This window comes from Geotrypetes seraphini, chromosome 3 (genome assembly GCF_902459505.1).
Source record: "Geotrypetes seraphini chromosome 3, aGeoSer1.1, whole genome shotgun sequence".
NCBI classification, from domain to species: Eukaryota; Metazoa; Chordata; class Amphibia; order Gymnophiona; family Dermophiidae; genus Geotrypetes; species Geotrypetes seraphini.
This window is the reverse complement of record NC_047086.1, coordinates 113,059,814-113,075,342: the sequence shown is the minus strand read 5'-3', so window position 1 is coordinate 113,075,342 and position 15,529 is coordinate 113,059,814. Positions and strand designations below refer to the sequence as shown.

At 42.5% G+C, this 15,529-nt stretch overlaps 1 protein-coding gene across 3 annotated transcripts in view; it reads left to right on the top strand.

Moving 5' to 3' along the window:
- TDRD6 (tudor domain containing 6) overlaps positions 1-15,529 on the top strand; it is a 227,225-nt gene that overhangs the window by 151,649 nt on the left and 60,047 nt on the right. For 2 of the 3 annotated variants that reach the window (XM_033939485.1, XM_033939483.1), the window contains exon 6: positions 10,949-11,050. The exons of the other annotated variant lie outside the window; for it this stretch is intronic. In XM_033939485.1, coding sequence (XP_033795376.1) covers positions 10,949-11,050 — 102 coding nt within the window. The remainder of the gene's footprint in view (positions 1-10,948; positions 11,051-15,529) is intronic. 3 annotated transcript variants of the gene reach the window in all.

Below are 15,529 nucleotides of genomic sequence, written 5' to 3'. Positions count from 1 at the left end.
CCTGGTCTTCCCTGGTCATCCAGCGGTCCCACCGCCTCTTTTGCAGGTTTTTTCCCTTTTATGTATCTAAAGAAGGGCTTGAAATTTTTGGCCTCTTGCGCTATTTTCTCCTCATAGTCCTTTTTGGCATCCCTCACCACCTTGTGACATTTCTTCTGATCATCTTTGTGTTTGTTCCAAGCTTCGGTTGTTTTCGTGCGTTTCCATTTTTTTAAAGGAGTCCTTTTCTTTTATGGCTTCTTTCACCTCTCTAGTAAGCCATGACGCTTATCTTTTGCCTTTAGTTTTCCTTTCTTTGGAAATCCGTGGAATGTAGAGAATTTGTGCTTCCGTGATAGTATTTTTCAGTAGGGACCATGCCTGATCTACCGTTTTAACTTTGTCCATCTTTTTCTTGAGCCGTTGTTTCACCATGGCTCTCATGCTATCGTATCTTCCCTTTTTAAAGTTTAAGGTCGTGGTTAAGGTTTTGGTACGTTTCCCTTTCCCGATGTCAAGTTTAAAGTTGATCATGTTGTGATCGCTCTTCCCCAGCGTGACCGTGACTTCTACTTCTTTTATCGGCCCCGTAATGCCAGTTAGGACCAAGTCCAAGGTGGCGTTTCCTCTCATCGGCTCTCCCACCATTTGTTCCAGGAAGCAGTCTCCTAACGCTTCCAGGAACTTGGCCTCCTTACCGCAGTTCGAGGTTTCCAGGTTCCAGTCTATCCCCGGGAAATTGAAGTCTCCCATGATTATTACATTACCTGTCTTACATTCTTGTTTAATTTCCTCTTTCATTTCTGAGTCTGTCTCCTCCGTCTGTCCTGGGGGTTGATAGTAAAGGCCAATTTTTGTCTGCACCGTTGCGTCTAGAAATCTTGATCCAGAGGGACTCCAGCTTCTCTGTCCTTTCCGTCATAGCCTCTCTAACAGTTTCTACTCCATCTTGAACATATAGGGCAATACCTCCACCTTTCTGCCCTACTCTATCTCTTCTGTATAGTTTGTATCCCTATAGTACTGTGTACTGTGTCCCATTGTTTTCATTATTCCACCATGTTTCTATTATGCCAATGATTTCTAGTTCATCGTGTCTTGCTATTGTCTCTAATTCTCCCATTTTGTTTCTCAAACTTCTAGCATTCGTATACATACATTTGAGTTTCCTTTGTGTTACCTTCTTGGACATTCTAAGCTTAGCAGCCTCTACTGTTTCTTTCATGGTATCCTTTTCTGCTCCTGAGTTGTCTCCCTTATTTGCTTTGTGGTCGTCCCCTCCCGTGTCTGAGTAGTTGTCCGTAGTTCCTTCTTCGGGGCATCCTGTCGTCCGGCCCGACTGGTTGTCGACTGTCGGCTTTCCCCTGTCCTTTAATTTAAAGCCTTCTCGATGGCCCTCTTCAAGTTGCCTGACAATACTCTTGTTCCTTCCTTGTTGAGGTGTAGTCCATCCTTTCTGCTTTTTCCCCAGAACGCTGTCCAGTTGCGCACAAAGTCAAAGCCTTCCTCTTCGCACCATCGTCTCATCCAGGCGTTGATCGCTTGCAATTCCCCTTGTCTCTTTCCATTCGCTCTTGGTACCGGGAGGATCTTAGAGAAAGCCACCTTCACCTCCCTGATCTTCAGTTTTCTTCCGAGTGAGCAGAGCTGGCCCTTCATCTCTTCCCTGTCATACTTCCGTCCGCTCACATCGTTGGTTCCCACGTGGATAAGCACAGCAGTGTCCTCTCCCCCTGCTCTGTCTATGATCCTGGAGATTCTATTGGCCACATCCTTCACTCTTGCTCCAGGCGGGCAGGTGACGATTCTATCCTCTCTCCCTCCTGCGGTGTGGCTGTCCACATAACGTATAATGGAGTCTCCTATGATGATTCCCATCTTCTTAGCATTAAATTTTAGCTGCCAAATTTCAGACCATTCTTCAAGCTTCGCCAGGTCTTTCTTCATGTTTTTCACACCATCCGGTGTGTCTACTTTATTGCAGATTTTAGTATCATCTGCAAAGAGGCAAATCTTACCCCAAAACAATAAAAATGGTAAAAAGAACAGGCCCAAGAACAGAACCTTGAGGCACCCCACTGGTAACATCCCTTTCCTCAGAGCAATCTCCATTGATCACTACCCTCTGTCACCTTCCACTCAACCAGTTCCTGACCCAGTCCGCCACTTTGGGACCATCCTGAGGGCACTCAGTTTATTTATCAGATATATGTGTGGAACACTGTCAAAGGCTTTGCTGAAATCTAAATACACCACATCTAGCGCACATCCTCTATCCAATTCTCTGGTCATCCAGTCAAAGAAATTGATCATATTTGTCTGACAAGACCTACCTCTAGTGAATCCATGTTGCCTCCAGTCCTGTAATCCATTCTCTGTTTTAAAAGCGTTTCCATTAATTTGCTTACCACATAAATCAGACTTAACAGCCTGTAATTCCCTACTTCTTCTTTACTTCCACTTTTGTGGAGAGGGACAACATCCGCCCTTCTCCATTCCTCCGGTACCACTCCTAACTCTAGAGACTCATTGAAAAGGTCAATCAGCGGAACTACCAGAACTTCCTAAGTTCCTTCAGCACCCTCAGATTTACATCGTTCAACCCCATCACTTTGTCTACCTTTATTTTAGCTAGCTCCTCACGAACACAATCCTCTGAAAATTGTTGGGTTTTGCCCCCTCTACTCCAGTCTAGTTTGTTAATCACTAGTGAATAAATTAGTATGGCATAAGCAGTGTCGACAGATAGGGATTGAACAGATATGGCACAGCTCTAAGTATCTGTAATGGATATCTTAAATGAGGTGACTCTGGAAAGTAAGCTGTGAGTCAAAGGTGACACCAAGATATCCAATGGAATCTACCAGTTTAATAGGGTTTCTACATAGTGTTGGAACAGCAGTCATAGAGAATGTCCTGTGAGCCAAATTGCAGAAGACTTTGAGGGAATTTAATAGGTGATTTGTATTCACTTTGACAAAAACAAGAGGCATGGAATATAAGTTTAAGATTGTACAATCCCTCTGTAGTCTGAGCAGTAGGGTTATCAATCCCTTCCAACCATGAACTGTAGGAAACTCAAAACAAAGTCTCACCCCTCCTTCTATGGTCATATCCTGGGACACTCCCCTTGAAGATCAGTTTTGTTTCCTACAGCCATGCTGTAAGGGCTCATCTCTTCTGCTTATGTTTTTATTTTCCTAACTTTTAGTGTGTTAATTTACCATTTTTTGCCAGTGTTGCCCTGGTGCTGCGGATTCACCCTGTAGGGACATCCTTTCAGCGGGAGATCGCAGATCTTTATGAAAAAGTCTGCATTTGGGAGGTTCCCTGCCACTGCAGTAAACCCCCGGACAGCCTGCATGTCAGATCGGGGCTCCGAGATTGGGAGCAGACTCACCCTGGGTCTGTCCGCTAAGGGGTAGAGCGCAGGCTGCACGGTTCCATGGAGGCACGCTTGGGACCGGACTGCATACCTTCCCTGATGCTTCCGGAGGTTCTGGTAGTCACTGACTGGGATGACCGGGCAGGTGAGGCAGTCAGGAGATTTAAAGTCCACTTTTGTCAGATTCCTGAGGTAATGATCTCCTTGTGTGCTTGCTTGCCGTTCTTTCTATTGCGTTTCTAACAAAAGCCAGGGATAATATATATTATGAAAAGTCAGTAAAGTCTTTGTTATAAAATGAATAAACTAACTGAAATAAACAACAATCTCAAGAGAGTGATGCTACTTTTAAATATGCTCAGAGAAGTGAAACTCTGAAGAGGGAGAGAACCCCCTCTTAGGACAAGAGTTTACCGTCCAGTCATAGCATACTCGATATTGAATAGATCACTCTCTGAGATATAGCTAACGCTCTTGTATCTTCTGTTCAAATGGTTCAAAAAGTGCAATAATCCAGTTTATGTTTCGCTGTTATTTATATTAGTATCACTGGATCATTGTTTCAATCACACTTATCTTGTGAAGAATATAGGATTATTCTTCACAAGATAAGTGTGATTGAAACAATGATCTCATAAGAACATAAGAACATAAGCAATGCCTCTGCTGGGTCAGACCTGAGGTCCATCGTGCCCAGCAGTCCGCTCTCGCGGCGGCCCAACAGGTCCAGGACCTGTGCAGTAATCCTCTATCTATACCCCTCTATCCCCTTTTCCAGTAGGTAATTGTCCAATTCTTTCTTAAACCCCATTACCGTACTCTGCCCTATTACGTCCTCTGGAAGCGCATTCCAGGTGTCCACCACATGTTGGGTAAAGAAGAACTTCCTAGCATTCGTTTTGAATCTGTCCCCTTTCAACTTTTCCGAGTGCCCTCTTGTTCTTTTATTTTTTGAAAGTTTGAAGAATCTGTCTCTCTCCACTTTCTCTATGCCCTTCATGATCTTGTAAGTTTCTATCATATCCCCTCTAAGTCTCCTCTTCTCCAGAGAAAAGAGACCCAATTTCTCCAATCTCTCAGCGTATGAAAGGTTTTCTATACCTTTTATCAGACGTGTCACTCTCCTCTGGACCCTCTCGAGTAACGCCATATCCTTCTTAAGGTACGGCGACCAAAATTGGACGCAGTACTCCAGATGCGGACGCACCATCGCCCGATACAACGGCAGAATAACTTCTTTCGTTCTGGTCGCAATACCCTTCTTGATTATACCAAGCATTCTATTCGCTCTCTTAGCGGCCGCTGCGCACTGTGCCATCGGCTTCATTGTCGTGTCCACCATTACCCCCAAGTCCCTTTCCTGTGTACTCTCATTCAATAATATCCCTCCCATCGTATGGTTGTACCTCAAGTTTCTGCTTCCCATATGTAATACTTTACATTTCTCAACGTTGAACTTCATCTGCCACTCATTCCCCTAGCTTGTTGAAGTCCCTTTGCAATTCTTTGCAGTCCTCTATAGTCCGAGCACCACTAAATAGTTTGGTGTCGTCTGCAAATTTTATTATCTCACACTTTGTCCCTTTTTCTAGATAATTTATGAATATATTAAATAGCGGCCCGAGCACCAAGCCCTGCGGTACACCACTCGTGACCCTCCTCCAGTCCGAGTAGTGGCCTTTCACTCCTACCCTTTGCTTTCTACCTTCCAACCAGTTTCTGATCCATCTATGTACATCTCCTTCCACCCCATGGTTCTTCAGTTTCCGGAGTAGACGTTCATGGGGCACCTTGTCAAAGGCCTTTTGGAAATCTAGATATATGATGTCTATGGGGTCTCCTCTGTCCATTTGTTTGTTAACTCCCTCGAAGAAGTGCAATAAGTTTGTTAGGCACGATCTCCGCTTGCAGAAACCATGTTGGCTGATTATCAGAAGTTCGTTCCTTTCGAAATGTTCATCGATGTTTTCTTTTATCAGAGCTTCTGCCATTTTTCCCGGAACCGAGGTCAGACTCACTGGTCTATAGTTTCCAGGGTCACCTCTTGATCCCTTTTTAAAGATGGGCGTAACGTTGGCTATCTTCCAATCCTCCGGGATCACGCCTGTTTTTAGGGATAGGTTGCAAATTTGCTGTAGTAGTTCCGCTATCTCCTCCTTTAATTCCTTCAGAACCCTTGGATGTATTCCGTCCGGACCCGGGGATTTGTCAGTTTTTAGTTTTTCTATCTGCCTGCGTACGTCTTCAAGGCTCACTTCTATGGATGTTAATTTTTCTGCTTGACTGCCATGAAAGAATTGCTCAGGTTCCGGTATGTTTGATGTGTCCTCATTTGTAAATACAGACGAAAAGAACATGTTAAGCCTTTCTGCCACTTCTTTCTCCTCCTTCACCACTCCTTTCCTGTCTCCGTCGTCCAGTAGTCCTACCTCCTCCCTAGCCGGCTCCTTCCCTTTAACATATTTAAAGAACGGTTCGAAGTTTCGTGCTTCCCTGGCTAATATAAATAACAGTGAAACATAAACGGAATTATTGCACTTTTTGAACCATTTGAACAGAAGATACAAGAGCGTTAGCTAAATCTCAGAGAGTGATCTATTCAATATCGAGTATGCTATGACTGGAAGGTAAACTCTTGTCCTAAGAGGGGGTTCTCTACCTCTTCAGAGTTTCACTTTTCTGAGCATATTTAAAAGTAGCATCACTCTCTTGAGATTGTTGTTTAGTTCTTTCTATTGCAGCGCAGAGCCCTGTGAGTAGCTGTATGCATATTAGTTTGGAGATTTGGGGGGGGTCTTAAAAAGGGATTTGGGGTGGTTTCCCTGCATGCCCTAACCCCCCCCCCCAATCTATAAAAACATAAAATCACCATTTTCCCAGGTTCCCTGTGTTTCTCCTAGGCTGTTTTAGGGCAAAATCGTCACCCACGGTGGCCATCTTGGAAATTCCTTAACCTTTTCAAACGTATATTTTTTTACTCTTAGGAGCCTTGTTTTCGCTCCAAACTTCACAGATGGCCTTCTCAAGACATGATTGCTGGTGGGGACCCTGGAGATTAGGCAGGCGATGCCCACCGTCTTGTCAGCATCTCTTTCTATCCTTTTGGGTGCCTCAAGGCTTATCGGTACTAGCTGCTGTGGCTAACTTAGCTGACCTTTGTGTTCAAGTTCAGTGTGGGACCCGGGACATGGCGGAAGCATGTCTGTACGCAGATTGCTTAAGTCAAGCCGTCTTACGGTTTTCAGGTTGGAATCCCTACAAGGATTGAACTCACAGGCGGCTTCTCCTGCCCGTGTGGGCTGTTCTCTTATGAGCATTTTTTAAAACTGCTTTCAGCCTCCTTTTCCTGATACTCCGGATGTGGTCCGGATCTTTTTCAGAGGTTTGGGATTTCCCAGTGGGTCCCCTGCACTGCGTTCGAGCCATGCCGAGGTTTTACTATATTTTTCCCTCAATGCCTTGTATCAAAGAAGTAACAATAGTTTTTCTCGGCCCTCAGGGCCGAGAAAAACTATTGTTACTTCTTTGATACAAGGCATTGAGGGTGACTTACAACATCACCTTGGGATAAAGTTGATACTGTACCTTGTATAAGCCCATTGTTTAAGCCTATTATCCAATTCAAGAGGTTTTACTATATGGCATCGGCGTTTTCTATGCCGAAGGTAGTTTTGGCAGTGGCTCAGGCCACTAAGCACACTTCTCGGCCCTCAAATGGAAGAGTAGTCCTGAAGGATTTTCAGGACAGGTAGGTGGATTTTCTCCTTAAGCGCCTCTTTGATCCGGTGGTGGCCGGATTCACAATGACGGCGGTCACATCCTTGGTTAGAGAGGATCATTCCATGCTCTGCCAATATCCTACTGCTGCAGTTTTCCAGAATCTGGAATTCCTGATCTCTGGAGTGGTCTAGCTGGCGGTCGCCGTATGCAACATCATGAATGTCTTTGCCAGAAGAATGTTTTGGATTCTTCAGTGATCTGGGGTTTCTCCTCCAAGGCTGCCCTGAGCAGATTGTCCTTTACGGGTTTATCTTGTTAGGCCAGGGGATGTCCTCTGGTACCTCTCCCTCATGTCGGCGGGCGCCTCTTGGCCTTCCTGACAGAGTGGCAGACAATGACCTCGGAATGGTGGGTCATAGAGGTTCTCAAAGATGGTCTCAGATTGAGGTTTTACCGACCCCCGTCGGATTTCTTCCTGGCTTCATCCACGGGACATCCAGAAAGAGCCCTGTGCGTGCGGGCTACTGTTCGCAGGCTGCTAGAGCTGGCGGCAATAGAACCCGTCCCAGAGGACAACTTAGGCTTGGGGAGATACTCGATATACTTCATTGTTCTAAAGAAAGGCTCAGAAGATTGGCGACCAATTCTGGGCCAAAAGGCTGTGAATGCTTTCTTGCGAGTTTCACGCTTCAGGATGGAAACGATGCGCTCAGTTGTAGCAGCAGGGGTGCTAGGGGAATTCTTGGCTTCCCTGGATCTTATGGAAGCATTCCTCTACATCCCCATTTTTTGGGAGTACAGGAGGTTTCTGCGGTTCAATGTGTTGGGACAGCACTTCCAATTTGCAGCTCTGCCATTCGGTCTGGCCTCTGTGCCCAGAACCTTCACCTGCGCACCTTCGCTGTTAGGGTGTTCTGGTCCATCTGTACCTGGACGACTGGCTGATCAGAGACTCCTCACTGTCGGAGGGGTGCAGGGTAGTGTATCAAGTGGTTCAGCTGCTGGAGCATCTTGGCTGGGTGATCAACCTGAAGAAGAGCCACCTCGAGCCAACGCAAAACTTGGGGTACCTGGGGGTCAGGTTTCACACGGCCATGAACCAGGTTTTCCTTCCGGACCCCAGGAAGATCAAGATCCGGAAATCCATTCAGGACATGTTAGTGGTTCCAGCTCCTATGGCCTGGCAATATCTGCAGGTCTTGGGTCTCATGGTAGCGACCATAGATGTAATTCCATGGGCGAGAGCACAGCTCCTTACCCTTCAGCAGTCCCTGGTGTCTCAGTGAAATCCACAACGGGATCCTCTGAACTTGCCACTGCCTTGGATGGTGGTAGCCTGCTTCAGCATGCAGTGGTGGTTGAATCCGATGACTCTGGCAGAGGGCTTCCTCTGAGGGTCTTGGACTTGGGTGACTCTTACCACGGATGCAAGTCTTTCGAGCTGGGGGGCAGTCAGCAGGCCTGCCCCGGTGCAGGATCGGTAGTCCGCCTCGGAGAGCAGGTGGTCGATCAGTCGCCTGGAACTGCGGGCAATCTGCCTTATGTTGTAAGAAGTGTCTCCATTGTTGAACTGACAATGTGACGGCAGTGACCTATGTCAACCGACAGGGAGGCACCATGTGTCCACTCCTGAGCTTGGAAGCTCGGATGCTCTTTTCCTGGGTGGAAAAGCATCTGGTTGCCCTGTCCGCGGCTCACGTGGTGGGCATAGAGAACATTCAGGCAGACTTTCTCAGTCAGCAGACTCTGGATCTGGGAGAATGGTCTCTGTCCAGGTGAGCATTCAAGTCCATCGTGCAGCAGTGGGGCCGACCAACTTTCAACCTGATGGCATCCGCCGGGAACAGGAAGGCAGGCTGATTCTTCAGCCACCGACGAGAAGTTGGCAGCGAAGGGTTGGATGCCCTGGTACAACCTTGGTCTCAAGGAGGCCTTCTCTATGTCTTTCCCCAGTGGCCCATGATCGGCGCGTTCTGCGCCATGTGGCTTTTCATGTGAGCCAGGTGATTCTGGTGGCCCTGGACTGGCCTCGGAGGCCTTGGTTGGCAGACCTGATGAGGCTGAACAAGAGGGGTCTGTGATTTCCCTGCCATCCATGTCTACTCACGCAGGGTCCCATAACGCTCCAAGATCAGGACTGCTTTGGTCTTACAGCTTGGCTCTTGAGCACACGACTTTGACAGCTAGGGGCTATTCAACCACAGTCATTGCTACATACTCCAGAGTAAATGAAAGTCTACTGTGGCGGCCTATGCGAAGGCCTGGAGGTGTTTTCAGGCTTGGTGTGAAAGGGCTCAAGTGGATCCCTTGGCTCCTTCAGTGGCATAGGTCCTGGAATTCTTGCAAGCTGGCATCAAGAAGGGACTTGCGGTTTCTTCACTTTATGTTCAGATTGCGGACTTTTCGTTCTTAGGTCCCACTTCTCTCAGGGGTTCGTTAGCATCCCATCCGGACGTTATCCGCTTCTTGCTGGGGGCAGGGTGGCTTTGGCCTTGCTTGCGGCTACCTTGTCCATTGTGGAATTTAAATTTGGTTCTCCACTCGCTGGCTTTCCCACGCTATGAGCCCCTGGATCATGTCTCTCTGCAGAATCTCACCATCAAGACTGTCTTCGTTGTAGCGGTTACTTCTGCACGTAGGGTCTCAAAGCTCCAAGCTATCTTGTGACGAGATCCCTTTCCCTCCCTTCCTATCACGGATTCTACGGTCCGCTTGAGAACGGTGCCTTCTTTTCTTCCGAAGGTGGTCTCTGCATTCCATGTGGATCAGGAAGTTCGGCTGCCCACCATTGTTCCCTCGGGCTCAAAGTCCAAGGACAGACTTTTGCAGTCCCTGGACGTGAAGCGTCTCCTTCTGAGTTACTTGGAGGCCACGAATGACTTCCATGTTTTGGACCATCTTTTTGTGCTGTCGGGTCTGCTTGGCGGGGTAGACCTGCTTCTATGGCTACCATCTCTAGATGGATCTGAGTGGCAATTTCCGCTGCTGCGCAGTCGCTTGAACTTCCCTGCATACTTTCACGAAGTTCTACTGAATTGATGTGGCAGCCAAGCAAGAAGCAGCTTTTGGGGCTTCAGTCCTGGTGGCGGGCTCATCGGACCCCTCCCACCCCGATCTTTTGGGACTGCTCTGATAACATCCCTACTGTTCAGACAACAGAGGGATTGTACAAGAACAAAAGATTAGGTTTCTTACCTCTGCTAATCTTCTTTCTTGTAAATCTCATCTGTTTTCTGAACACCTGTCCGGTTTTTCTGTCCGATTCGCAGGTTGCCTGTCCAGTAACTGGTAAGCTGGATTTCTGTCTTTGACCAGCCTCACTGAGAATTCCATACTTGTCTTTTAATGTAGAGTTTACGGGGTTCCTGGGTGGTTGCCCCCTTCTGAACACTCAGGCTGTATTTCCTTTTCCAAATTTATACAGTTCCATATTGTTTCATGTTCACGTTGACTGTTTATGCTACGTTTCGCCTTAGGACAATAACTGTTTTAAAATTCTATATCATAAGCAGAATTGATTTTGTAGCGGGGAGTTCCCCGTACCTCTCTCTCTCTCTTTCTCCTTTTGTTTCCTGTTACGGTAGGTCTACCTGGCTTGTATACTGACTGATCTTCAAGGGGAATGTCCCAAGAGATGACCACAGGAGGAGGGGTGAGACTTTGTTTTGAGTTCCCTACAGTTCATGGCTGGAAGGGAATGATATCCCTACCGTTCAGACTACAGAGGAGATTTACAAGAAAGAAGATTAGCAGAGGTAAGAAACCTAATCTTTCGTTGTGCCTTTTCCATTAAGAGGCAGTTGTTTGACTAATAAATACAAATTGTGTATACATTAATTGAATTCTTTACCTGTTTTCTTGCAGAAGCAGCATCTAGTGATAGTTCAAATGCAAGCTCAGATCATGAAAACAACTTCTGCAGCCTTGGGAAGGAAGATTCTAGTACACAATCTTACAACAAACAGGGTATTGTAGTTTTAGGGAAAAATTCTTTGAGAGCACTACATTATTATTATTTTTTTTATAATTCTTTATTCATTTTCATATTTTACATGAAGTGTACAAAATATTGAGTTACAACTAATGAATACACAATATCACTTTTATATCTATTACATAATATTCTGAACAAATTTTTTTTTATCCCCTCTCCCACCCCCCACCCTTCAAGTACTTTCCAATCACCTTATACATATTATATACCATATTATAATATGTTATGTAAAATTATTTTCACTACCCCCCCTCCATGTGTGCCATAAAGAAGACAAGAAAAAGAAGAAAAGAAGAAGATAAATCCTACTATTCATTCAGTACAATACTTTGTCAATGGCCCCCATATTTTTATAAATTTAGGATATGTCCCTCTTTGTATTGCTATTACTCTTTCCATTTTGAATATATGACAAATTGTATTCCACCAAAATGTATAATTAAGGTTACTATGATTCTTCCAGTTATTGGTTATATGCTGAATGGCAACCCCTGTCATGACTAGTAAAAGCTTGTTATTTTCTGGTGAAATTTGACTTTTTTTTCTCATCATCATTCCAAATAACACTGTATCAAATGATATTGCTACATGATTTTCCATCAATTTATTAATTTGTGGCCAAATTGCATTCCAAAAACTTTTAATGTAGGGACAATGATATAGTAAATGATCCAACGTCCCAGGTTCCAGATTACAGTGCCAGCATTTATTGGACTTAGAACTATCTAATTTTTGCAAACGTGTAGGGGTCCAAAAAGCTCTATGTAATAAAAAGAACCAAGTTTGTCTCATAGATGCTGACACTGTACATCTCATTCTCCAAGACCAAATTAGTGGCCATTGAGATGCAGTAATTTGATGCTTAATCTCAATGCTCCAAATGTCTCTTAGACCATTTTTTGGTTTTTTATTCAAATATCCAGATATTAATTTATACCACAATGCGGCTTGATGCCCTAGGAAGTCTGCTTGGAAGCATAAGAACTCTAAACTATATTGATTATTCAATGTTTTCCATTCCGGGAACCCAACCTGAATGGCCTGCTTCAATTGCAACCATTTAAAACTTTGTTTTTTACTAAGACCAAATCTATGTTGCAATTGTGAAAATTCCAGCAGTTTACCTTCCGAAATAACATCATTCAGAGATCTAATGCCTGCAATAATCCAGTCCTTCCAAAGGATTTGAGCTCCGCCAATTTTAATCTTGGAGTTTATCCATAAAGACTGATTAGTTGACTTGTTTATTGGGACAGATGTTAATTTACTAATAAACCTCAACGTGTTCCAAGTATCCATTAATATCTTATTTTCTCTGTATCTTCTAGGCATGTTGATACTTGGAAGATGAACTAAATTTAGGGGAAACATAAGGCGCCATTCCAAATATAACCAATCCGGTGCATTATCTATCAGTTCTGGGAGGATCCAATACATACCCTGACGTAAAATATAGGCTTGATGGTACCTATAAAAATTTGGAAAATTTACCCCTCCCTCCTTAATTGATTTTTGCAAAGATACCAAAGCTATTCTATGCGTTTTACCAAGCCAAAGAAATTTCGTTAAAATGCTATTAAGCTTTTTATAAAAGGACCCCTGAAAATAAATAGGTATCATACTCATTTGGTAGCAAACTACAGGCAAGATCATCATTTTAATAGTTTGAACTCTCCCCCACCAAGAAAGATGTAACGGATTCCATTTCTCACATAACTCTGTAACTCTTTTCAATACAAATTTTTCATTTTCTTTTACTGTATCTTCAATTGTTTTTTTAACTTGAATGCCAAGATATTTAAATCCTTCTTCTTTCCATATGAACGGAAAAGCGTCAAATAATCCTTTTACACAATGAACATTTAAAGGTATAAGTTCAGACTTACTCCAATTAATTTTATAACCTGAAAATTTGCCAAACATATCAATTAATTCCAATACACAAGATAAGGTAGACTCTGGATTCCTCAAATAAAGTAAAATATCATCCGCATAAGCCGAAATTTTATATTCCATATCAGAATATGGAATACCCTGTATCCCCCTTGCTTGCTGTATTGCTAACAATAAGGGTTCTAACACAACATCAAATAACAAAGGAGATAGAGGACAACCTTGTCTAACTCCCCTCTGCAATTGAAAACCATCAGATATCATATTATTAATATTTAATCTTGCAATCAGGAAGCTATACAATGTTTTTACCATTTGTATAAATCCAGAACCTATACCAAACCATTCTAAAGCCTGATACATAAAATTCCATTCTACCCTGTCAAAACGCTTTTTCTGCATCCAAGGAAACTGTAAAAGCCGGTTCATCCATTTTTTTTGATAAATTTAACATATGAAACAATAATCTAGAGTTATTAGAGGAATGTCTTTTAGCAACGAAACCCGTCTGATGTGTGTCTATAATATGTGGGAGAGCTTTGGCTAATCTCAAAGCCAAAATTTTCGCCAAAAGTTTATTATCCACATTTATTAAAGATATAGGCCTGTAGTTTGAAACCAAAGTAGGATCTTTATTTGGCTTAGGCAAAACAATTACTATTGATTCAGCCATAGTACCTTTAATATCACCTTTTATAAGTTGTGTCTGATATAAATTTAGTAAATATGGGGAAAGGACATTTTGAAATGTTTTATAAAATTCTACTGTATAACCATCACCACCTGGAGCGGATCCAACTCTAAGAGATCTCAACGCTGTTTCTAATTCTTTTAATGATATAGGTTCATCTAAACTCCGTTTTATATGATCAGGAACCTTAGGTCCAATAATTAAATCTAAAAAATTTTTACCATCTTTTTGTCTCTCCAAATAAGGCTCGGAAGAATACAGGTCCTTATAAAATTTTAGAAATTGCTTTAAAATTATATCCGTTTGATTGGTTATTATACCATTATCATCTTTTATCCCATTAATGTTAGTTCTTCTTTTTTTTGCTTTAAGATAATTTGCCAATAATCTTCCCGCCTTATTAGAATTTCCATAATACATTGTCTGTTTGGAAAACAAGTCTCTTCTTATCATTTTTGAAGCTAATTCGTTATATTTACCTTTTGCTTTCAAAAGAGCTTGTAATACATCATGTTCCCATTTGCTTACCAATTTAGTTTCTAGTATTTTAATTTCTTTTTCTAACTCTATATACTGTTTTTTAATCTGTGTCCTAACAAAAGCCGAATATGATATATGACCTCTCATAGTCGCTTTAAAAGCGTCCCATACATTTTCAATAGATGTATCTTCCACTAAATTAATTTGAAAGAAATCACTAATTTGTGTTTTAAAATTTTCCAAAAATTTTTCATCCACAAGCAATGCATTATCAAATCTCCAAAGAGGTCTTCTATTTTCTAATTGATCTAATTGTAAATCTATCCATACTCCTGCATGATCCAAAATGATAATGGGATCAATGGAAGCCTTAATCACTTGCTGCACCTTATGTGATGAAATAAAAATATTCTTGAAAATGATTTATGAACCTGTGAACAAAATGAAAATTCCTGATCATTAAAATGAAGAATACGCCATATATCCTTCAAATCACATGATTGAACCAAATTATCTAAACCTAAAGATTTTATACTTTTACCTGGTTTTTTATCCATTAATGGATCCATTACAGCATTAAAATCTCCAGCCATCACTAAATTAGAAGCAGCCAGTGGTAACAACATACTCTGCAATTTTTTAAAGAATTCTGATTGATTCGAATTAGGGGCATATATATTGAACAACGTCAGGGCATTATTTCGCATACTTATATCAACATGTAGCCATCTTCCATGTGGGTCCAAATTTACTATCTTAAAATTGGCCATACACTTTTTATTTATAAGAACTGCTACTCCTGCTTTTTTACCCTCTGCTGGAGCAAAAAAACATTCTTTCACCCACCCACCCGTTAGTTTCTGTGATTCCTTTATATTAAGATGGGTCTCCTGCAGACAATAAACATCCGTGTTTTGCTTCTTTAAAAATGATAATACCTTTTTCCTTTTGATTACATGATTCATGCCATTGACATTAATAGAAAATATCTTAAAAGACATAATATATTTTATACTCCTTATTATAATCTTCCTCTTCCCTTCTTCCATAACTAAGATCTAAAAAACTTCTCCCCATGGCACACATTCTTACTTCCAAATTACCCAATCCCTTATTAATCTTTTCCTTAATCATCCTAGTAATATCTTTAATACCCACCTTCTTCCCCCCCATCCCCCCCAATATAATGACTGCTTAAGGACACACATTGGACAGTAATCCCAACTTCCCCCCTCCCCCCCAGGCAACCAATATTTATTAATAACCCCTTTATCCTTTATTGAGACAAACTCACTACCTCTCCACAATATATCTAATTATATCTCTCTTCTAATCATAAAACCTTTTTTCTTTTTTTTTTCCATTTTAAAGTAATTAATTTCTCTAT